General features: G+C 40.4%; 1 protein-coding gene across 1 annotated transcript in view; it reads left to right on the top strand.

Moving 5' to 3' along the window:
* MSRB3 (methionine sulfoxide reductase B3) overlaps positions 1–24,936 on the top strand; it is an 84,136-nt gene that overhangs the window by 7,838 nt on the left and 51,362 nt on the right. The window contains 1 exon segment of the mRNA XM_027741477.2: positions 12,415–12,541. Coding sequence (XP_027597278.2) covers positions 12,415–12,541 — 127 coding nt within the window.

Raw genomic sequence — 24,936 nt, 5'->3', positions numbered from 1 at the left:
GTGCAGGATTTCCTTTTTTGGAGCACAAGTCCAAGTAGGACAGAAACAAACTGCATTTTGGGGCGATACTTAATGAAGTTCCTGACAGCAGGCTGTGGCGGGGGGGCTGCCTGCGGGTGCCTGCTGCTGCCTCTTCTGAAGGAAGTGGAACAGATATCACTTTTAAGGACAGATTATGCAAAGAAAACATCAACATTTATCTTAGAATATTGATCGAGCTGGGAAGCTGAACTACAAAGCTTTGAAACTAGCAAAAGGCTGAGGGAAGAGGAGAATGAACTTGGTGTCTGCGTTGTTCCCCTCTGACCCCCTCCAAACCAGCCGAGCTGATGTCATTGGCGTGCCCACCCCTTGAGCCAGGTGCACTGGCACGGCCAGCCCTGGGGGGCGTGTCTAGGGTGGCTCCACGCAGAACTGCGGGGCTGCTGCCAGCCCTGGCGCTGTTGTAAGGTTGCTCTAACAGACCAGGAGAAAGTATTTATGTGTGGGGTTTTTTGCAAAGGTAAGTACTTTTTGCCCTGCAGAAAAGATTTTGCATGGTTACTGCAAGTCCAGCTGCAGGGCTATAGGATGAGTATTTTTGTCTTTTGAATGCATGGCTGGGGAATGTGGATTGACAAATATATAACGTTTAATAAATATTTTTCAGTCAATTAAGAAAGGTGGAAGAGACATCTCCATATTCTGGACACTTGAGAGACAATTAAAGAGAAATAATTGAAGCAGATTTTGAAGTAGTATGTTTTGCTAGAATTAATACTTCTTTTGTTCATGAATTGAAAAATAGCTTTAGGATGCCTAAAGGTGCAAATCCTTGTGCTGCACATACAATGTAAATATATTCAGCTAATTAAAAAAAAAAATAAAATGCTATGTTTGTGCATTTTTAAACTGCACTAGAATGAAAATCACAATTCAGCTCACACAGATTCCATGTAATATTTTTCATTGAAAAAAGTTTATCTTTGGAAGGTATTCAGAGGCTGGAGCACCTCTCCTGTGAAGACAGGCTGAGAGTGCTAGAGTTGTTCAGCGTGGAGAAGAAAAGGCTCCAGGAAGACCTTAGAGCAGCCTTCCAGTACCTAAAGGGGGCTATGAGAAAGCTGGAGAAGGACTTTTAATAAAGGCCTGTAGTGATAGGACAATGGGGAATGGCTTCAAACTGAAAGAGGACAGGTTTAGATTAGGCATTAGGAAGAAATTCTTTACTGTAAGGGCGGTGAAGCGCTGAAACAGGTTGCCCAGAGAAGTTGTGGATGCCACATGCCTTGAAGTGTTCAAGGCCAGGTTGGATGGGGCTTTGAGCAACTTGCTGTAGTGGAAGGTGTCCCTCCTCACAGCAAGGGGAGGTGGGGGGGTGGAACTAGATCTTTAAAGTCCCTTCTAACACAAACCATTCTGTGATTCTATGATCCTATGACATTTTCTCTTGGAAGAAGGAGAGTCTTGAATAAATGTTTTTATCCCTGTAATTACCTAAGTACAGGTAGATGTACTTATAATCCTGGTTATTAAATGGCAGTTACATATTTTTAGCTAATCAACATACTTAATGGTAGCCCAACCAAGTGAAGATTTGTTTTACAAAAATGGTGTTACAGAAATTGAAATTAAAATATTTGTTAAATTAGTCCACCTTGGATAGTGGTTTAAAATCAAATAATCTTTATAATTGAATCAAATTTATTGTTGTTAGGAGAGAAATAGTTTTGCTCGCTCTCTCGTTTTTCAGTCATTGACATTCTGTATTCACTCATCTGGTCAAACAGACTCATCATCTGTTTGAACTGTAAGTTCAAAGATGATTTAAGATATAAAGACAAATACTATTTCCTTACTTGCTGTAATGTCTTCTCACTGTTATTCGTAAAAATTAAAGTGCACCTTTGATGAGAGAACACTTTGGAGTTTCTGTTTTACTTGATGGAATTTTATTTTGGTATGGATTGGATGTTTTTGCAGTTTTTTTTCAACTGCATATAGCTCCTTTGGTTTTTGGATAATTAATGTTGCTATTACAGTGTGTGTGAGCCGTTGAGCCGTTCTTTTTTTTTTTTTTTTTTTTGCAGTGTCAGAATTTCTATATGCTATAATTTTAAAAAAAATTGGTGGATAAAAGGCTGAGGTTTTCTTGTATATTCATAAGGCTGCTCTGCATGCCATCGCGACACTATTTGTGTGATCAAAGGTACATTTTTAAAGGGTGCTTTCATTCCGTTGACATACGCGAAGACCTGTGCGTGCTGAGGATGTTGTTTGAAGGACAACTCACGGGGCCGTGCAGCGTGTGATTGTACGAAAGGGAGCTGGCCCCGCTCGGTGGTGAGGAGTGGTATTGGTTTACTGAGAAAGCCACGTAGAAAATTTCCTTGTAAGGGAGACTGTTGGGAAGAAAGTGGCAGCTATGATGTCTTTAACTCAAAATGCTTTTCTAGCAGCTGGGAGGATAAAAAAAGAAATCACCAGCCTGAATTGTTCTAAAATGAAGTTACGCCACCTGACAGATCGTAACTAAATTTTATAAACTCCGTTCTTTACTTACAAACTTTTTTACAAAATACTAAATACTCAGAGTCTGATTTAAAAGTTGTATTTTCTCAAGTAGTAAATTATAAAAATACAGGGAGATAATTCAGCTTTCAAGTGGTTTGTACTGAAGAATCAAATGCAGAATTAAATGACACAAGACAAATGTGTCTTTTGCACTGGTAGTTTATTTTCCTAGTAGGGTACCTGGCATCTTATGCATGTATATGCATGTATATGCATATTATGTGCATATACATGTAGACAGATATTAGCATCGGCCACTTTTTCAATTAAAAGAGTTTTAAATATCTTAAAAATCTGCTGGCCATAGACGCACTGATTTTTTGTTGATAATTTCCTATGAAAAACTGTAATAATCCCATGGCATCCATTGAGGATGCTTTAGTTTGCTGCTGTGGTAGTGCGTGTTGGGGTTTTTTATTCTCTGATACAGGTTTTACTCGGAGAGCTCATTAAACTGGAGGGCAAAACCACAGCTGAAATCACAACTGTTTTAGCTCTGATGTGTTCAGCGACCTTGTCTCCTTCAGTGAACTAGTAAGTGTCACTTTTACATTTCCTTACAGTGCCTCATAAAAGAGGGTCATCAAATTTAACCGGTCTGCAGTGTTTGAGAATTCATCCTCTCTGTGCAGAGGAAGTGGCAGTATCCTTCACACCTCCTGCACCACATCCTGTCTGTGTCATGTGGGTCAGAAGTGCATGCTCAGCAAACCGTGCAGGGCCGGTTTTCACTCGTCTCCTTTTAAGAACTCTTTTGAAAAGAGTGTACTTTTTTGTTGTGTAATGTTGGAAGTCCTGTTGAGTCATACCAGTTAGCTGGAGGCTTTCTCTTTACTGCATTTGTATGAGATACTCTACCTAAGAGGAACTGCTTGTATCACATATCTATTCTGTATTGTTACCCAGGCAAATAGGCTTCATAAGATGAGCAAGAAGTCTGCTGAGTTACAGAGTACTGTGTAACACAATTTAAAAGAATGCCATTTCCAAATATGTATGTTTAATCTTCAAAATTAGTAATTTTTTTTTTTCTTTGAGAAGTGAAAACTAATACGAAGGTGTTTCAGAAAAGCAGAATAGAAATTTCTATTGAAGGGCTTCTGTTCACGGCTATAAAAGAAAGTTGTATTTAACCTTCTGGTAAATGATGCATGGGATTTGTCCCAATTTAAAAACAGACAGAATAGAAAGCTTGTTACCTCTGCTGTGCAAATGTTAGTGGATTTGAGTAGTTACTCAAATCGCCCTCATAGCAAAAATGGGTTTCATGTCTTGAAGTGCTGAGTACCCCTTGGATAATTCTATTCACAGCAGTAACCCAGAAGTTTTTAAAATTTGGGGTTTTTTTCTTCTAGTACTGATAATGAAGCCTTTATTTGAGATCAACACAAAAAGGTTTTGGGCTTGCCAATAGGAATTGTTAAATTAAAAGGTTATTTCCAGAACACTTGTATCTCATCATCTGAGCACCAGAAGCAATTAAATCTTTACCACTGTCCTGGAGAGGACTGCCTGGAATGGAAAAGACGAGAAATTTTTCAAGATGTTGAAAGGATCGTGATTCTCGGAAAAGACACATTTAAGAATAGTTTATGACCATTGCAGTTATAAACTCACTGCCGTAAAAGGAATGTGCTGTATGTTGGCAGACTACCAAGTCAGGGAAAATGAAAGTGCAGTTCGGTGCTATTTTGGTGCATCGGATCTGGGAGGAGATGGAGTGGGGGAGAATCCCAACTGACTGATATTTACTTTCCTCTGGAAGTATTGCCAGTCATAACTATTAGGAAACAATCTGCAAATGACAGATGTATGAGCACTTGCAAGGCTGAGAGAGTCACTGGTTTCTGCCCTTGGCCAAGCATCCTCTTTCGTCCCAGGCTTGGGGACTCCTTACTTGTCCAGTCTCTTCCTCTCCTTGAGGTCTCCACTTTTTCTTTGCAGTTTTGCTTTTCCCATTTCATCTGTTGCCCACAAGGGTTGCAGTGTTTTGTCTCTATACTAACAAAATCTCCATCCATTTTACACTCCTCCCTACAGACCAAGTTAGAGTACCTTGAGCAAGGACACTCTTAACTTTTGTATTACTTAAAGAAGAATTAATTGTCTCCCTCCTCCCCTTGTACTCAGTGTAGCAGGAATGTCCTCTACATCCTCACAGGCCATGTCCTTTGTCTCTTCAGAGGGGACCAGGACCACTGCCCTGCTGTGTGCAATATTAGGTAGTAAAATAAGGAGAAATCAGCCTTGCAATTTGCTCCTTCATGGGAGTAGTTGCAGAACAGGGAGGCAATAATGTAACTTTCCCCTTGTTTCTTTTTTGGGAAGGTACAGCCTTCAGAAAACCCTTTGTTTTGATTATCCTCTCACTTCTCAGGCTTTTTTAATTTGGCCACTGGACACCCCCCTGGGCTTTAGTTACACCAGCACATCAGCCTCTTTGTTGCCAAACTGGTTTTTCACTAGCTGGTGAGGGGAACAATGCAGTGGCCAGTTCAGCATACAAAAGGGGTTATTCCTGTAAGGGATTTTGAGCTTCCCAGGTTAAAGAGGATGTTAACTCAATTTGGTATTTAGATGAAAATTAAATATAGTTCTTTGTTCTCTGCTCAGATGTAATATTTTTCTCAGTATAAATAATTTTTCTATTCTGGATAACCATTCTAATATAAATGGAAACACAGACACATGGAGCCTCCTTACACAGAATATCTTTTTGTCAACAATTGAAATCAGTGAAATTACACTGAATTGTGTACAGAGGTTTCAGAATCTGGTTTATTTCCCAAGATTTTTAATAACTTCTTGGAAAGATGATCATTTTAGCCTGGATGGTAATGTAAAATCTGTTGTGGGAATCTCTCTCTCTTAGATGGAGGACCAAAGTCTGGGTAATAAAGCTCAGACTAAAGGCTGAACTCCTAAAAATATCTTTGATTCACCTCAGCGAGAAACTTTATGCATTCCTGCTCATCCTCTTTTCCTGCTTTCCTCTGGTTTTTTTGTCTGATCTCAACCTTTAGACTTTTCTTCTTTCACCCCTACCCTGTTAACATGATGGATATAGAAGGCATTGCTACTGAAGCCTTCCAGCTTGAACACAGAAAAGATACCTCAGTAACATCAACAGACTGGGCTATATAACCCCATTTCACAGGAGAAAGAAGGCTGGCCTGTGGGCACCATGAGGAAGCTGGGGGACTGGGGAGGGCCTCTTGCACCCCTTGAGCTTGAGCAGCCCTGGTGCATGTCATGCTTGGTGTGCCCAGGTGGGTGTCTGCCCACCTCCAGCCCTGCTTGCTCTGCAGGTGCAGGGACACAGCTGTAGTTCATGCTATGGAACATTAAATCAACTCTCCAGTTAAGCACTTCTCTGGTTCCTTTGAAAATGATAATTCCTGTTAAGTAAGGGCCATTAAAGCACCTGTAGCTGGTTCTGTCAGTATCTTAAAGCATATGTGAGCCAAAACAATTCTTGAAAATATCTTATATGTTAGACTGTGCATTTTGCAGGAAGGTTTTTTAGGTTTGAGTTTCAGTTGCTATGGGAAGGGTTTAAGAACAAAATCCAGTATCAGCGAATATGTAAAGTTCAAGAAAGCAAAAAGGTTTTGAACTTCACTGTTTAGATTCCTTTCTAATGATAATGTTAACTTCAAGTTTCAAGGTTGATGATTCCTGGTCTTCCACTCAAATATTACAAGGTATAGCAGTAATTACCTCTTTTCTTGGGGCACAATGTAAACGTCCTAAAAGTAGACTGGACTGCCCTTCAGTTTGCACATTCCAGCACAGACAGCTAAGGAGAACATGCTTTAATTGAGAGTCTTTAAAGTGAAGTGGGAATTCAGGTCTAATACTTCAGATTTCTGTGGCTGTAACTGAGAAGCTAATATTGTATGAGGGGAGACTATATGCAGACAAGCATGCAAGTTAAAAGCTACAGTACATCTGTAGAGCTGTAAGGTTAATGCAATTAATTTAATTTAGAATGCTTTATGCCTCTTCAGTAAGTCTTTGAGAAGCTTAAATTTATAATTATCTTTATCATTAGCTTAGCTTACTAACTTACCTTACTTAGAGAGTGTTTTACTCTCATCAGACCATGAGCTTTTGCAAGGTATTTTAATAGCAAATCATGAACTTTTGAAGACACCTGGTTTGCATTATCAAGCACATGAAAATCCAGAGCCTAAAATCTCTCTTTAAAGGTAAATTTCATAGAATCACAAAATGGTTTGGCTTGGAAGGGACCACCCTGCCATGAGCAGGGGCACCTTCAACTAGACCAGGTTGCTCAGAGCCCCATCCAACCTGGCCTTGAACATTTCCAGGGATGGGGCATCCACAACTTCTCTGGGCAGCCTGCTCCGGTGCCTCACCACTGTCACAGTGAAGAATTTCTTCCTAATATCTAATCTAAATTTACCCTTTCCCAAGGTTTTATCAAGTACCTTTACTATTTTGTGCAAAATGCTTCAAATACAGTACAGCACATTGAAGTGTTCAGTTGTCTAAAAAATATAATTATAAAACACAAATGCATATTCACAGGATGTGTGTTTTTTGAAGGGCTGAAGACTGACTCCTCATTGTTCTATCAGGCTGTTAGGAGGCCAGGACAGAAGGCTTGGTTAGCCCAGGTAGTGAAGTATGTAAGTGTGAGAATACCTTGTGCGCTGCAAAGGATGCTAGTTTAAGGATCAGAGATCTTGCATCAGAAGTGGGAACTGGAACTCTTCCCTTCCTTCTCTGATAAATAACCAACAGTCATCATACCCCTGCTGAAAAGTTTTCCTGTGCTCTAGTCTCCTGGCAGCTTGGTGATGGTTTATTAAACATCTCTGTGCAAGCTATTCGACATTGCCTTTGCCCCCACCATAGCATACACCGTGACAAACCTGAGACATTAACTGCAAACAGTGAAGTCCCTAAAAAACCACTAAGTGCAATGCAGGGAGCAGGAAAGACCAAGGGCTTTGGCATTAACACAGAATGTGTCAGGGGAAAATGACTAGGGAGTAAATAACTGTTTAGACACCAAAAGACATGATCTACTGAAACACTTGCTCATATGGTTCTCTCTCTAGGCTGCGCTTTTTGTTCCTGCAGTGGCCAGGGGTTGATTTGTCCTGTCTGCTGAGTTTGACTGGCAGCAGCTTTAGGTGAGCAAAAACCAAATTAAAAAAAATATCCAAATGATAAGGCTGGAATAAATGTATATACAAAATATTCCACTAAGCTTTATTGGGAAACATTTGGTTATAGTTTGCTTTATGCCAAAATAAATAAGTAAACCCTTTGCAAAACAACTGTTCGAACTTATTGCTGGACTGAAAAATGCTTAACAAAACAAGCAATGATAAAAATGAAACTGTTAATGTAACACTTGAGTATAGTAGACTCCCAGGCCTTTACTGCCTTCTGACTTCTGGTTGCTTGGTTTTCTTCAGTGTGGCAATATTTTTGCTCTTTGCTTTTTCCAGTGACACAGGACTTCCTGTCAAGAGCCTGGGAGCCTGGCTCTCTGGCTAGTGTGTACCTATCTCTTAATTGTTTCCTGCCCTCCAAATGAGGCCAGAGACTTGAGGGTGGGGGGAGGGAAATTGGAAAAAAAGTAGAAGCCTCACACTATTAAGGTCTCATTATTGGGGCAAGAAAAAAATCCTGATTCTTCCCTTAAGAATTTGTGGCTGGTTTTTTAATTTACTTGTAAAGAGCTAAAGCTTCACATTTTTTCTTGTGAGAGCTGGGATTCTCATGTAATTTTAGGAATTCGGGACCTGAGTTGTCAGGAAAAGCACTGAATATGGAAAAATTTAAACAAGTAGTGTTATGAGCTCCCAAGATCCTTGATATTTCCATTATTGCTCTTAAAAACAAGATGTGGTAATATCAGAATTTAATCTCCCAAGTTGTCCTTCCCCCGAAGAAACTTTTCTAATTGCAGACAGAGGTTGACAAAACATAACCTGAGTACATAAAAAGTTCTTAATTTCCGAAGGACAAATTTGAGAGACCACCTATGTTACTTTATAACTAATCATGTTTGTTTTGGGGCTGAACTTAGGATTTCTGAATGTCCACAATGGACAACATAGAAGCTCTTGAGAGCTAGCAGTTCTTTCATATATGCCAACATTAGGATCCTAAAAGGAAGGCTTTCCTGGAGTTCCAATGTGTACCCTAGAAAACAGCTTCTGAAGTCCACCTAATGACATAGTTACTGCTGTATTTGTATTAGCTGTATCTATAAGTTATTTATAAGTTATTTATAAGTTATCGCTGAGCATGGTGTCCATCTTAGGAAAGATGGACAGATGGAAGATCCGTGTTGTGCTAGGTTAAAGGGTGAAGTGCAGTGAAGGGGCTCCAAGGGGTCTGATGACAACTGATGAGGAGCCAACGGTGTTCTGGGTGTTGCAGGCAGCGCATCAAGCAGCATGTGTTTAAAAAAAAACCAAAAAACGCAAGCCACCAAACAGTGAAACCAAAAAGTGATGTGTAAAAGAATAATCTCCTTCCCAGGACTGTGAGGTCTGTTCTGACCTCTGTGGAGCATCTATCCTTCCGGAAAAGTGGCATGTTGCAGTGCTGCAATAAAGATGTTGGGGTTATCAAGTCTGTGTGGTGGAAGTGCAGCACTGCAGTACTCACTATGGCTCAGGCGTGTGACAGTCGCGTTAGCTGGCTGTACCCAGGCCACCCAGCCTTGACAGTGGCAAGGTGGGCTGTGAGTTAGCACAGCTGGGCTCCCTCAGGGCTCAGGCAGGTGTCTCCAGCACCAGCATGTGGGCTTTGCTTAACCTGGAAAGGGTCGGCTACGTGTGGTACGGTAGTTTAAACCACTAGCAATGCTATTCCCAGGATGGTGTTTTCACAGAATCACAGAATCAACTAGGTTGGAAAAGACCTCTGAGATCATCAAGTCCAACCTATGACCAAACACCACCTTGTCAACTAGACCATGGCACCAAGTGCCACATTCAGTCTTTCCTTAAACACCTCCAGGGACGGTGACTCCGCCACCTCCCTGGGCAGCCCATTCCAACGCCCAATCACCCTTTCTGTGTCGAACTTCTTCCTAATGTCCAACCTAAACCTTCCTTGGTGCAGCTCAAGACTGTGCCCTCTTGTCTCGTCACTAGCTGCCTGGGAGAAGAGACCAACCTCACCTGGCTACACCCTCCTTTCAGGTAGTTGTAGAGAGTGATAAGGTCACTCCCGAGCCTCCCCTTTTCCAAGCTAAACAACCCCAGATTCCTCAGCCATTCCTCATAAGACACATGCTCCAGACCCTTCACCAACTTCATTGCCCTTCTCAGGACTTCTTCCCATGTTTCTTGTCGTGCTCTGGCTGTTCCTGTTAAATAAGTCTGAGGCATAAACATGGCACCGGAGCCTGCTGAATGCTATGGCCAAGCTTGCATGTGCCACAGAAAGAGCAGAGGGAAGATGCAAACCTGTCATTCTCCCTCAGTCTCTTTGTACCCATGGAACTGGCAAGCAGGGGTGAAGCACCTCCAAACAAATATGTGAATTGCAATGAGTCTGACTTTGCGCTTCTCTTTACTGATTCTTCACAAGCCATTCTTACCGGAGTCTGTAAGCTCCCTGCAGCAGGGTTTGTGTGTGTGCATACAGTAACTGGCACTGGGAGGTCCTCTCCTACTAGAACTACTGGGCACTGCTGTAATGTACAGAGTAAATAGAAATAGCAATCAAAGCGTCAGCAATGAAAGAATAAAATATGGTAACTGCAGTAAAGCACTTCCATGGATGCTCAGTGATATTTTATTGGGCTTTCAGACTTGTATATACTCTGAGTCTTTATGAATACTTGAGAGTAAATAACAACATATTGGTGAACACTGAAATACTTGACATTTTCAAGAGGCCAGGATCTATTTTATAATCCTCGGGAATTTCAAATAATGTCCTCCAAGCTGTTTACACTTGAGGGAGGGAGAGGGAAAGGAAGAGGGAGAAGGAGAAGGAGAGGGAGAGGGAGAGGGAGAGCGGGGAGAGGGAGGAGGGGGATGAGGGGGATGAGGGGAGGAGGGAGGCAGGGAGGCGGCGCTGCTCTGGGCGGTCAGTCCTGCACCTCGCAGGCGTGGGACAGGCGGAGGCCGCCAGGCGGCGCCGCCTCGCTCGGGCCGGGCCGGGGGCGGTGCGGGCCGCCCGCCGGTGGGGGGCGCTCGGAGCGTGGCCTTGTTGTGCGGCCGGGGCGGCGGGGCAGGGCCGGCAGCGAGGACGGCGTGGGGCTGCGGCTGCCTGCTCGCACACCTCTGGCGTCCCGCCCGTCTGCTCTGGAGGGGTTCGCGCAGGTTTTCGCGCAGCTCCGCTGCTACGCGAGACGGGTTTGTGTGTCTGTGTGTGAAGGTGTGAAGGTGCTCGCGGGCTGCCCTTCTCGCAGCGCCTGCCCGGCCCCCGCCGTCGGGCAGCACGGAGGGGTCGAGGGTTTTGCGGCGAGTTTGGTTTGGGTACGCCCGAGTTCAGGCGTGTTGATGAGGGCAGATTTCTGTCAGATACGCTCCAGACCGGTTTGGTAATGGATACGGCTGAGTGCTGGGTGCTTGATACAGTCACGGAATCGTCACAGAACGGTTTGTCTCGGAAGGGACCTTTAAAGGCCGTCTAGTCCAACCCCTGCAGTGAGCAGGGACAGCTTCAGTGAGATCAGGTTGCACAGACTCTTGTCCATTCTGACCTTGAGTGTTTCCAGAGATGAGGCATCCACCACCTCCCTGGAGTGTTCTACAGATGTCCTCTCTGAGTCTTACTCTTCAGGATGAGACCATGGGCAGTTTCTTCACCGTTGGGGAAACGCTTGGGATAGCGCCTGCTGTGGGCCACTGCTGGACGCTGCCTGCCGCGGCTCCGGAGCTGCCACAGACCAAAAAGAAAGGCCTGGGAGGAGGCTGGGAGACCTGCCCGGCCACTTCTCAGTCACACGGGGCCCGATCCTGCTTCCATGAGAATCCCAGAGAATTTCCGTACTGACTTTGCTGTGGGTTGGCTCTGGTCCCCTGTCACATAATTCTGAAGTGAGCTATGGCTGTACATGGCTGGGCTATAAGGCAGCTGCATTTCCTCCCTCCCATCATGGGGTGAACAAAACAATAAGTATTTGTGCATGAAACCCTTCTGAAATAAAATCTTGTGAGTGCCATTTCTCTGTTTTCTATATTTGAACTGGCCGGAAGATTGTTTAAAGGTATCTCATGGACAGTTTACAACATGAATTATTTCCTGCCCTTGAAAAGTCATGGTTTTAAAATATCTGACAAGTTTATTACAATGAAATGTCACATTCCTCAAACAAGTCATTAAAAGAACAATTTTTTAGCAATGACTGGTTTCCAGCATTCACTATTCAGAAATGTTGCAGACTCTGATTTTGTTTTGAATAAAATAAATAGAAAAAGCCTACATGTTTGCTCTGCCTAGCATTCCTGGGTGTTCCAGGCAGGATTTCTGCTATCTAGTTGCGGTCCTAAGGTTTCTTCCTTAGTACCTCTGTACTTGTGACCACTTAGATTGCTACCCCCCAAGTTGCTCTCAGTTGGGTATCTAAAGCAGCTGTGAATGCCCCTCATAAAAATGCCCCCTCCCTCTCACTTTGTAGCATATAAAATGGTTTCACCGAATACTATGTAATATATATCAAAATGGTAGGGGATGGTGTATCAGAAATGGGCTAAACATACTAAGAAAAGTGCATGTAGAATTGTGCTCCCATGTGGTGGTCTTATAAAATTTCAATTATTGTTTTTTCTGTGACTGTATCTTAACATTTTTGATGTTTTAATTTGTTCTCATCTTTTTTTTTCTTTTTTTTTTTTTTTCTTCCCTACTCAGCTCTTGCCCCTGTTCTTTGCCTCTGGTTTTGTTGGTGAGGATATCACAGTGATGTCTGCATTCAACCTGCTGCATTTGGTGACAAAGAGCCAGCCAGTGGCCCTGCGAGCCTGTGGGCTTCCCTCAGGTTGAATGGGTGCTGCTTGTTGTGTCATGCGTAATGAAGGCCCTTGTAGGAATGGGTGTCTCTGCTGCAGGAAACAATGTGCTATGAGTTGCTGTGGTTTGTTAAAATTTTCCTTTGAACCAGAAGTTTATTTGCCTTTTTTTTTGATAAAAGTAACTGGCTTGAGTGAGGGGTTTCATATCTGAGATTTCAAGAAGTTTGGAAATGCTAACTTCCTTGTCCAAAATATTATCTCTTAAATTTTATATTATTTTCCTCATTCTTGGCAAAAATGGTGAAATATTTTATTAAATGCCATTTCTACTTTTAAAAAGATGCATAAAAGAATTTAGGATGTTGATTGCTATTAAATCATAGGACTTAAAAACATTTCCCAAAATCTTTAGTAGTATACTGTAGTTACACTCCATGTGTTTCTTTTCACATTTTTATTATAAATCAAATATGTTGTACTGAAAATTATGTACAAAAAGTGTGCAGATTTTAAAAGTTAATTATTTTATTCCTCTGACAGCATAATCCTTAGTTACGTGACACTTCTCTACATAACTGAATGGAAACATGCAATTTAATGCCCAGATGCAGCTGTACTTCTCATGTAAGGTCCAGGTTTGTCCATTAGGTCTGGAAGGGGTGCCATAAGACCTCATCTCCATGAGTTTGTTATTGATGAAAACCTTGAACCTAAGTATTTTGTGTTTCACTTGAACAGCAAGTGTATCTGTAATGTCCGCATAGTATTGTGAGTGTACATGGTTATGTGGGAGAAAATAAAAGCTGCACTGAGCTAATTTTAAACATGACTAAGAATTTTCTTGACACCCAAATAAAAAAGATACAGCCCTGGCTGATCAGTGTTTGAAGCCTCAAAAGAGAACCAGCTTGGGTGTTGTGCTGCATTCACAACTCGTTCATAAGGCTGCAGAATGTTATGAGCAGTTTTTCCCAGAGCTGGACTTAGCAAGCATATGGAGATGATGTTTTAAAGATTTTTTTCAGTGATAAGAGATCAATTTTCAAGCTGATGGGTTTTTTCTAAAGCTGATTACACTTTATTTGAACTAAATCTGAGTCCAATTTTTGCAGCATTTGTGTTCTGTTTCCCCCACATGTGCACAAAACTCCCATTAACCTTAATAGGAGCTGCAAACACATATTGAGGAAGAGAGAGAATAACCCACATTGTGTCAGCTTGACCTTGGTTTCCCGTTATATTTGCCGCTGAGCCAGATTTAAAACCCTAAAAATATAGGGTAAGCAAATTTCCTTAGTCGTCATTTTGTTCCTTTTGATGTGTGCTCATGTTGCCAGTGTCTACCTTAAACTGGGGACACACAGCCTTCTGGCCATTTTATTCCCACTCTGAAAAGGAGATCCCAAGTTGGTCAGCTAGAAACACACAGAGCCCATGGGAGGTTTTGCTGTTGTGTACCTATTTGCAAAGCATTATCTGTTTTGTCAAATTGTTTTTCTGTCATAATCCAGTAGTCACATTTTGGAATTAAAAAGTTAACGCTACTGTTTATTCCCTTTGATCCCTAACTGTGCAACCATTAATGGATTGAGTTCCACTGACTACTTTATAGATATATATATATAGAGAGAGATATTTATATATAATAAACCCAAATTCATCTGCTAACAGTGGAATAATATACAATCACATATCTTACATATTTAAAGAGTAATCTAAATTCCCCAGATGCTTATAAAGTAATATAGGCTTGTTTTGCCTTTGGTTTGTTTTTTGTGTGTGTGGTGCATTTAGAGCGTTGCAAGTAAATGGTATAGCATGTATCGAATAAAACATGGGAATGAGATGTAGAGCCAACATCTGCTTAAATGCCACAATGCCCTGTGACTTTGACTTCTGAATATACATAAAATACCCCGAGTTCTCATGATTTTTTTATAACATAACACTTTGAGTTAGTACTTTTCCCACCATCCAGATCTGTGTGAATTGCAGTCCTTCAACCATACCACCATGCCATGTGTCCACTGAGTCTGGGACGGTGTGGAGCTTGGTTGCCTTCTAATTCAGTGGCAAATTCCATATGGGATGAGACTTTTGAACCTTCTGGAACCCCTGCCCACACAACGTAAAGGAGCGAAGTGCCAGCAGAGCAGCAAATGGGGCTTTCAAACAACATTTTAAACTCTGTGCAGTTAAATATTTGCAGGACAAGGACTTGAATGAAAGTATCATTTCAATTTCTGTGCTTGGAATGATACCTCTGTCCTTTCTGTAAGAGACAAACTAACACAATGCAGTATTTAATTTATATTTAATATATAGTCGTAGATCAGAAATAAGTGACATTTCCCCCCAAAAAAATTTAAATTAATGAAATACCATTGGGAGGTATTTTAGAATAGAGATGACGTTCTGTCTCTTCTTTGAACCACTATTTTGTAAGCATGTATGAGTTACATGGGATCACTTGTGCTAGTGAGGTGTTTTTACTTGCTCTTTTTCTGTTTGTATATTAGCACCTGGAGTGCAGGTCTGTTCTTCCAAATTGTATTTTAAAAATACTTTTTTGTCTGAAGTTAGGACTAAACGTTTCAATGTGTGCAAACCTAGTGCACTGTTTGCTCATAACCTTTTTTATAGACAAAATGGCAAATCCGAGCAGGAGCAGGCACTCCCAGTAGGTGGCACTAGGCATTTGCTGTTATGCATGCCCAGGACTATATGAAAAGCTTCCCATTTAGGAGTTATTCACACAGAAAGTACACCCTGAGAGCTTAGGAACATTTACAGGTATTTTAAGAAAAGCGTGAGCACTGGGAAGAATCACATCACTCTATGCTCGTGCACAGACTACCATCACATTGGTTCAAGGTTTCTTCACTGCCAGTAATGATTACAGTTCTGTTGTGTCTGTTGCGTGATGTAGAAATGTTGCTCCTTGAGCCCACTTTATTAAAGTCGAATGCTCTGAATTTCTTTGGAAATCTAGGATGCACTCAGCACCTGTTGGGATTTAGTTTACAGAAATTCAGTCTTAAAAACAAAAAACAAACAACAAACCACTTCAAAACCACAACAACGCCCATCAAATGTTTAATGTAAAAACTACGTCAGCTGCTTTAATGCATACCAAGAAGCAACTGATACAAATAATGATTATGCAGATTCCATGTACATGTTTTCTGAAGCAGACCACCAACCTATAAAGTAAAAAGATAGCTTATTTTGCTTTGCTGTGTCTTTTAATTATTATGGGTTCTCATTTCTTAAAAAGATCTTTTATTTCTTTAACACTTTGAATGTTGTGCTGCTTACATCACATTTTTGCATGCGATAATTTGGCTTTTCCTCTCCTGTAGATCAAAGAAAATTATGGTGCTTGTAAAATTAAGTTAAAGTAATGATGAAGAAACTACAGGGGTAGACTTAGGGTTGGTTTATTTTTTTTTTTTCTGCATAATAAAGTCCTAGGTAATATTAAATTCTTGTGAAGTGTTTAATTACTAAAATAACTACTAGTAGGAAACCATACTTTCTTAGGATTAGATGAAATTACAATGCATCTGTATGAAGATGGTGCTGGGCATATGGTGTAAGTCTTTATTAAGTAAATATTTATAGTATAGTTTTTCGTAACTTGTTTTATTAAATATTTGTTAATACTTAATTTTAATATAATATCTTTTTATAAAATTGAAATGAATAGTGAAGACAAAATTACTGGGTCTCAAAATTGGACTTTTATTAGTAATCTTTTAACATAAAGGATTACTTTCAGAAGCAGATCTTCTAAACATTTGCGTGCATTTGTTCCTCCGAACTCTCAAACTGCTCATGTCAGTGAAATTATCTGTGTGCATAATGTTTGCCAGATATGGCTTTAACAACAAAAAGTCTAGAAAAGACCTTATTCTTGTGTGTTTCAAGTATAGTAGTTGCTGTCAAACTTTGTGTGACTTAAGTATGTCTAAATGTTTCATATTGTATGTTTCTATGTTCAGAGATATCATTTCCATAATGTATAACTTCCCCATAGTTTACCGTAATGTGTATCACCAGAGATGTACTACTACAGATGTCTGTTCACATGGTTTGAATGAAAATAAAAGTAAGACTAATATTGTATAGCATAAACCACCAGTATGGCTATGGTTAAATGCCTGTCAATGTTTTCATTATAAATCCCTATTTTCTGGGGTTTATATCTTGAATATAAAAATTTGCTCTGTGTTTAAATATGTCATACAAGGTCTCAGATGAGACCTTGTTCCTGTTCCTCAGAACTGGTTGGGGGGCAAAAATTAAAACTGATTTCTATCAAGCTAAATTAAAAAAAATAGCAAATACTAATTTTGAGCAAAAATAGATTTTTAAATTTAAAATAGTCTTAAAAATACCTAGCTTACTACTTCCCAGCAGTTGTGACGAATTTGATAAATGCTTGAAAAGAGTCTTGAAAATATGCACTATGTGAGCACAATAGTAAATAGCATGTGAAGCCTTTCATGTGTCATTATTATATAAATGTTTGTGTATATGTCTGCCTTCTAGTCATAAGAACTAGAACACTGTATTATCGTAATAGAGCATATTTTTGAAATGACTTTAGTTTTAAAAATAACTTTGCATAGAGCTGTCTTAATGGGAGTATATTCAGTGTAGTACTGTATTTACAAATATTTCTTTTGTACAATAGTATTCAGTCTAGAATGTCTTATTTAATGCAGTTTAGAATGAAATTTATTTGTGGATATCTCATTGGGAGTAATACTTTAAGAGTACCTGATATTGTAAAACTTGGGATCATAAAGAAAACTAGAAGCCTTTTGTACGTACCCTAGAGTTTGTACCCTGTTTTTTTGCTCTTCTCAACTCCTTGTTCTGATGGAGTTTCACACTCTTCCTCATCTGCTCAATAGTCAGAAAGTGCTTGTCCCTGCCTCATCTGGGTAGAGGCTCCTCAGTGACTCTTGCACTGAGAAGCTCAAGGATGATGAGACGTCTCTTGTGCTCCCAGACCATGCACAGAGCCAGTTCCTTAATGTGTTCCCTGATGGATCTTTTAAGGTTGTTTGTATGCCCTTCCTGCTCCCATAAAGGACCCACCACAAACCATTTCCACCCTTCTTGCAGAAATGTTTTAATTCTGGGAGCTCATAAATTTCCTGTATTCCATTCCTGTGCCCTCTGCAGCTCAAACTTACTGTGTTTTCTGCTTAGTTGGGTACAGAAAAGATGAAGTTTCAGCACTAATGGTGTTTTGTGTTTTAAAGTTTCTCATGGAAAGTTACTTTTTTATTATTGGAGTATTTATCAGGACATCTGAGAAGTCCTTTAAGGACTGCCTTCAATTTTTCCCTTCAATTAAAAGCAACTCCTGGCTTTGTCCTTTTTCTGAGCAGTGTGTGATGAAGGTTTCAGAGTGTGTATGTGATGTAAAGGAGAGATGACAGCACACAAAAAGGAAGGAGATTTTTTTATGTTGCTAAGCTGAGGGCGTACAAGCAAGAAAAGGTGCAAGAAGTGAATATAAAGCTTAAAGTCTGTTAAGACTAGGTTGGAAAGCAATGGAGAAGATAATCTAGTAGGCCACTTAGGGAATGGGTGAGCTTGGAATTTGATGGAACATGGAATGGGTCTAGACTGTGGATTGGGAGTCAGACACTAGAGACAGGAACATTACCATAACTTAACTGGTAGGTTAACCACAGGTTGCTACAGCACAGATCATGATTTGGGGGAAACAAGTAGAGAGGAGACCCAGAGAATGCTAAGAAGAAGAAAATGTTTGTTCTTAGTTACAAGCTAAACATGTGTCTCAATCTGTGATTTCCTTCAAAAGAAGCTGTGGTGGGAAGGGACACATGGCCAGGGTATGAAAGTGCCCCCTGCTCTGGCTGGAGGAGAGGTTCTTGTGGGTTGGGAGGTGCCAGCAGCCCAGATCCGGCACTGGCGACTTTATGCACTGAATGCAAGAACTCCCAGCTCAGTGCTCTGGCCCAGGTCAAGGAGTCCCAAGGAGAGCAGAATGGGAAGGGCTTGACTGAGTCCTCTTAAAGGCTTTTTATAGAGCTTGACCCCATCTTCCTAACCCATAAAACATGGCTGAATTTTAAAGAAACGCGGGAATTCTAGAAGGCCCAATAGTGAAAGAGGTTGCCAGTTACAAACCTTTTTGGCTGTTTCTCTACCATTAGTCCTGAAGCAGGTTGAGAGGGCAGGGGGCTACAGTGTTTTCTGTAGTAGTTCTTCTGGTCATAGCAGAGCAACAGCTGGAGCACAGAGTGTCGCAGCAGCTTCTGTCTTCATGCTGGATATGTCCCTCAGTGGAGAGAAGTGGAGTGAAAAGCCATAGAGCAGGCTATGCCTGCTTGTGTCTTTGCTAAAAAGGTTCCTTACCCTCCACAGTAGCAGACAGATCGAGTTTTGCAGGAGGTTAGATCTAGGCTGTTGTGGGGAATTGGAGGAGAAGAAAGACCTTCCCTCCCACCCCTCTCCTTTCCTCCACCCCCTCCCAAGTACAGATTGTGGCACCTTGACTCATTGGCTCATTTCACAGGCCACACATCACTATTGTGGAGGAAGCAGGAGGAGGATTTAGCAACAGCCTGAATGCCAAAATAAGCTACACACCACTGCGGTAACTGCTGGCAAATGCTGACTTTTTAATTGTTTCTGATGCAGGGTTAAACCTTTATCAAAGCAGTGTGAATAAACTTCTTTTGATGGCTGACTGAAATATTTTAAACGCAAAAGGTAACATAAAGCCCTCATTAAATTCATCTTAATTCTGCTGTTAATAAAATGTCTTTCCATATGTTGTGCACCCTTTTATTGATTCGGACAGAAATCTACTGACCAGATACGGAGTGCTCAATGTCTCTGCCTTTCGTCCTTTTAATTTAAAAAAATGTATTGCCTGTGAAAGGTGCTAGGATCATATCAGCAAAACAAAAGTCTCTTTATCTGTTAGGAGGGAGTGGAAGAGAAATCCATCATTATAAATGTTCCCCCTTCCACTGCTGTACCAAGAGATCTTGATCTTGTCTTGTCTGTTTTGCATCCAGGAGTAAGGCAAATAGGTCATCTGCCCTGTGCACTCTGTCTTTGGCCATCTCAGCAGAAACAATAACAAATGTGGCAGTTTATAATGTAATGAGCTTGTGCTCCACTTAATTGAAGGTTCTATTCACCAACCTCTGCTGAGCAGCCATTATGCTGTCATTGCTATGGTACTAGTGAAGATGACAGTTCAAAAAGCTCCAGGGGAAGCTGCCTTCACCTCCACCAGCTAGCACACGGTGGTGGTGGACTCCTCAGTCTTTATAATTTGGAAAGGTTGTGAGACCAAGACTGTGGCTGGTAGTGACATTTATTTCATTATCGTCAGATAAGGAAGTAAAGTAGACGTACCTGGAGAGAACAAAAGGAGCCGCTTTCCTTCCCACTATGCAAAACGCTTGAGTCTTTTGTTAAATGTTTTTTACATTTGCAAGGTTCAGATTTCTGTTCCAGGGAATGTCTCTTTGGCTTTCATGGCCATGTAACCTGCTGCAAGCACGTTTGCAGGCCTGTGGAAACAACAGGGCAGCTCCTGTTCCCATAGATGCTGCCTGTACAGGACTGCTGGGGTTCTAATAGCATTTTCTTTGGAAAGAAAACAAGTGCACAGAAGAGATGCATGAGTTACCAGTTTGGGGGTTTTTTGTTTGTTTTGATTTGGTTTGGGTTTTTTTTTTTTAAATTTTGGGGGTTTTGGTGCTTAACAAATTTGCTGCCTTATATGGGAGATTTCTGACGATGACTCAGAATATATGCGTTTGTATTAAACATGAGCCATGCTGATGACCAGGTGGAAAAAATAAATGTGACAGCTCTGTTACTTGATTGCATGGGAAGTTTTCAAATTTGCAAAGAAGGGGCTTGCCCTTCCCTTGTGGCCATCTGACCCTCCTGGGTGTTAAGTAAATAATTTTTTTAAACACAGTTAATTTTTGGGTGGCGTTCTTTTAAGATAGAACCTGGCATTTGACCCAAAATTGTAACTGCTGTCCTGGTACCTGGCTTTAGGATTTTCAATGCACAATATAGTGGAAATAGTCTTCGCCCCATTACTTCTAATGCTTGCATGAAACTGCAAATGGTATTTCAACAGCGGGTGGGAGCTGGCTACCTACAGCAAGAAAGCAAAGGAACCATCCCTCAGAGGAGAAACACAGATCAGTTTTTCAATGTGTAAAACATTTACAGGGTTTTTTGAAGGATGAAGTTTGGATTTTACTTAAACTTGACCTCCCAGAATTTCAGAGTTTCTTTTGCAACATCTATCCTAGTCACCAGCAGGCTTAGGTAATTTAAAATGGCTTGTGAGTGGATTATAAAAAGGACTATCATGTCAAATACAGGTTTTATAAAACTGTGTTTTCCAGCTTAGAAGGCAGTAAAATTTTTTGCAATGATTTACTTTTTCAAGAGTTGTTCTTTTTTAAAGTAGATGAGCAGTTTCTGACTTGTTTGCAGTTGAGAGGACCCTACAGCGTTCTTCTAAGACTGTGGACTACAGGCTGCAGAGAACAAACTAAGCAAAAGTGAGAGAGTTGAGCATTTACCTTTTTGTAATCAGAGAGAGGCAAAACTGTCAACAAGAGGTGTAAACTGTGTAAATGAAATTTGAAATAATAAAAAATGAGAGATTCCACTTTGAATAATACTGAGTGCTAGCAAAAGCATATATAAGGATATTTATTTAAAGAAATGTATGCAAATATTTTTTAACTTTGCAGGATTCCTCTTAATGTCAGTTTGAGATAATTTACCATTGATCTACCCCGGTCTGATGCACCTGTGGGGGGACAGACTTTGGAAAGCAAAGAGGTGTATACTTAGAGTCAGATCCTGCAGTACATTCATAGACCCTTAAGTAGCTCTGGATATGCCAAAGGGTCTGCCTATAGAGGTCACATTGCAGGACTGGGGCTGGGGTGGTATATGAGTAATAAAATGTGCTGGAAGGCCCCTAAAAAACTGCTTGGGTATATTAAAAGAAGTAGTACGGAAAACTAGAAGCCCAATTTGTTATATGGCTGTGCTTTGCTGGAACATTTGATCTTGCTGTATTTAATTCAGGAAGTCTAAGTGGTATGTACTCAGTCCATGACTGTAATGTCCATTAATTCTAGCGGAACATAAGCATACATAGAAGGGGGGAAATGTAAGCTGTGTCTTCCATGCATAGTTGAAATATTGAGCTAATTTCAGTGATAGGAAGCAAAAAAGCATAAGAGAAAACTGTTAGAATGGTTCCAAAGACTGTTTGAAGTAGGAAAGCCATCAGGAAGAATGCCACCAAATTTCAGGGCATGTCAGACACTAATTGCCACCCTCTGGCATGTTGGAACGGGTGAAGGGCTGAGTGGTGAGGAGTAATGGTCTGCTAACTTGTGTTGGTCTGTCTGAATATATCTTGTTGCTAGTTTTCTTTTGCTTATAGGGAAGGAATGTTATGAATCACGGATTTGAAAAGGTCAGTTGGAATTTATATGTGAGGTGAGATGCTTAATGTCTTCATTATCAGGTCAACACCAAGAAAATACTTTCTGTTCACTTAATTTGTACAGAGGACTCCAGAGCTGAACTCTGAAATGCCCACAGTCTGCCGGTGAATAGTAGATGGCAACATGCACTCCCTGTTTTTCAGAAAAAAATCTTCCTAAGCATAGGAATACCATGAAGTCTCCAAGAAGGGTTTGGTGTTTGTTTCACCCTCCTTAGTTTTTCTCTTTTTTTTGTGTTTACACATGAAAATTTGTGAGCCTAGTCTTTTCCTCACAAAGCCTTCCATCCTGCTCCAGGATCGTAACTGCTTTTAGTACTGCTGTAACTGTTGGCAGGAGGCTGAAGGCAAGTGCCTGTTGGTGACAGTTGCCTACACACTGCTCTTCTCATGAGTGCCCACCCCAGTGAAGGCACTGTGGTGTGCTGATTAGAGAGATTTAATCTGGCCTTCAATCGTCAGTAAAGAGAATTTTGTTTGCCCTTGCAGGCCAGTGTTCACCTCTGCTAACAGTAGGATCTAACTGGAGTTCAGAACATAGTTGTCCTGGGCTCCTCTAAAAGTCGTTGATGAGAACATCACCTCCAAAGAACAAGTGAGATCCTTTCCAGAGTCCTAATATAGATCCTATGAATCCATACTCTGTTATTCTCATATATAATTTAGTCTCACCTTTAATGTAATCACACTGATGTCAGGCTATTTGTAGAAGTGATGACCTTTTTTCTCATCTGCCTCGAATTGTATAATTTGCCAATGAACCGTGAGCCTGCCTTTATGCCTGAGTTGCTGAAGAATTTTGTTGCCTGTATGGGAACCCTTTCCACAGCCCAAACCTCATCCTGTCTATGGAGAACCAGACTGAGGAAGGTGTTCAGCCTGTCCATTTATTCTCTGGTTTAATAACAAGTTTGATAACATCTCCATTACTAGTGACAGTTTTTCTCATATTGGGCATATCTTTGTGTAGCTTTGTGTTGTCCCCTGGAACAGTTTCAAAACCAGAAGCAACCACTCTGAGCACTTTTGTCCCTCTAGCATGTAATTTTTTTTCCTAATCAAAGGACTGTGTTCCTAGAATCTCATCCAGTGGTTTCTAGGATTCATTGCACTTTATAGAAGCTTGCATACTAGCCCTTACATCCTCTGCAGTCGGGGGTTAGCCTTGCTTTACCTCCTTGGCTCTATGGCAATATGGAAATAGTGTCATCCATTTACTGACCTATTATTTTGTTGCTAGTAGTTAAATAATAAGTGCAATTAATTGAATAGGGCTATTCTTGAATGCTGAGGACTCGACCAAGAGATTTCTTTTATGATTTGTAGTGCTTGTAGTGCAACTTTTTGTTGATGCGTACTCAAATTACAAACCTGGAGAATCCTTTGTTGGGGTCAGTTGCAGTTTACCCCACTGCACTTTGGCAAAATTTCCCTGTAGACAAAAATACTTGTTTGTAGTATAGAATATGCAGTTAATCATTAAAACAGGTGGGGAAAATATTTTTTTTAACATGCTTTCTACTTCTGATCTGTGTTGTAGATCAAGTGGCATCTAGAAATTTTTTTGTGCATACAGTAAGCCCATTGATTGAAGAACATTAAATTTCTAAAAGAGATGAAAAATTATTTAGGGAGAGTAAAGAGGGAGTACTGACCATTCTTTAAAACACTCAGTATTTTCTCTTTTTCCAAAGTGAAGCTATGCTTACTTTTTTTTTTTTTTTGCAATAGCTGAGGAGCAAATAGTATGGTTTTTTTAAATTATGGGTAGATATTTTTAAAAGTGATGTTGGTTTACAAGATTTTCTGCTCTCTAGACTATTTTTTAAGACTGAAATTATAGATAAAAGACTGTTTCTCAAACAGTTTCTTTCTGAGCTGCATAATGCAAGATAACAATAGCTATTTATATAATGTATATGCTTCCTTTCCCTGTTAGCTATACTTTGAAAGAATTATTAGTCCTAGAGTCCTGCACGTTTGGAGAATAAAAACCTCCAAAGTTTGACATCTTTAAATAAGCAACCAAATGTTATAAAGAACAATCCTCACTTACAGTTAGGAAACAATATTTACATTTAAGGTTGAAAAGCCAGGATGTAGGAAAATTTTGCTAATTTGGAAGGTGACCTTTAAGTGCACCAAAACCAAATAATTTGTAAGCTATGGCACAGGGCACATTCCTGCAAAATTTGTGTGAATACTGCTTTAGTGGTTCTTGAAAGACAAACAAAGAGACCTGGAATGAAATCTTTATCCCTCTCCCAAATAAGATTGAAGCTAACAAAGGCATACAGCAGCGCTCTTTCAAAGCTTGCCACTAAAACGAGGGCTCTGCAGCACAGCTAATGAGATGGCTCAGAGTGGAAAACAATCTGTTTTTAAGAATGTTTAGATGAAAAGTAATTTCTAATCTATGAAATAAAATCGCTTTTCAATACCTTTCTTTCAGTAGTAAAGCTTTTTATGTTTGCACTATTTACTTCAATCAGATGTTTTCAATTTTACTTTTTTCTTCCTGAAAATACTTCCTAGGGCTAGTGGTTAGTTGATAGTGACCAATAGCATTATTCTTTTTCTGTCTCCCCTATTCACCCACTCCCACACATTAAAAAATTGAGAAAAGAAGAGGGGGAGGAAGAAAGAAACATCTTTTCCTAAATGATTTGCAAGCATCTGTGCTTTAAGCTACTTTTTATGAACACTTCTTAGTAATGACTCAAGGTAAAAAAGCAGAAAAGCATCCAATGTTAGGAAATTGCAATCCAATACCATGTAATTTAAACCTGCCATTGCCTCTCCTGTACTAAATGACATACAGATGGGTAGCTCTGTTGCCTCTACTTTGGGAACACAATTGGTCTT

The sequence above is a fragment of the Pipra filicauda genome, unplaced genomic scaffold (assembly GCF_003945595.2).
Source record: "Pipra filicauda isolate LSUMZ 115617 unplaced genomic scaffold, ASM394559v2 scaffold93_size3172892_pilon, whole genome shotgun sequence".
Classification (NCBI taxonomy): domain Eukaryota; kingdom Metazoa; phylum Chordata; class Aves; order Passeriformes; family Pipridae; genus Pipra; species Pipra filicauda.
This window is presented reverse-complemented; position numbering and strand designations above follow the sequence as displayed.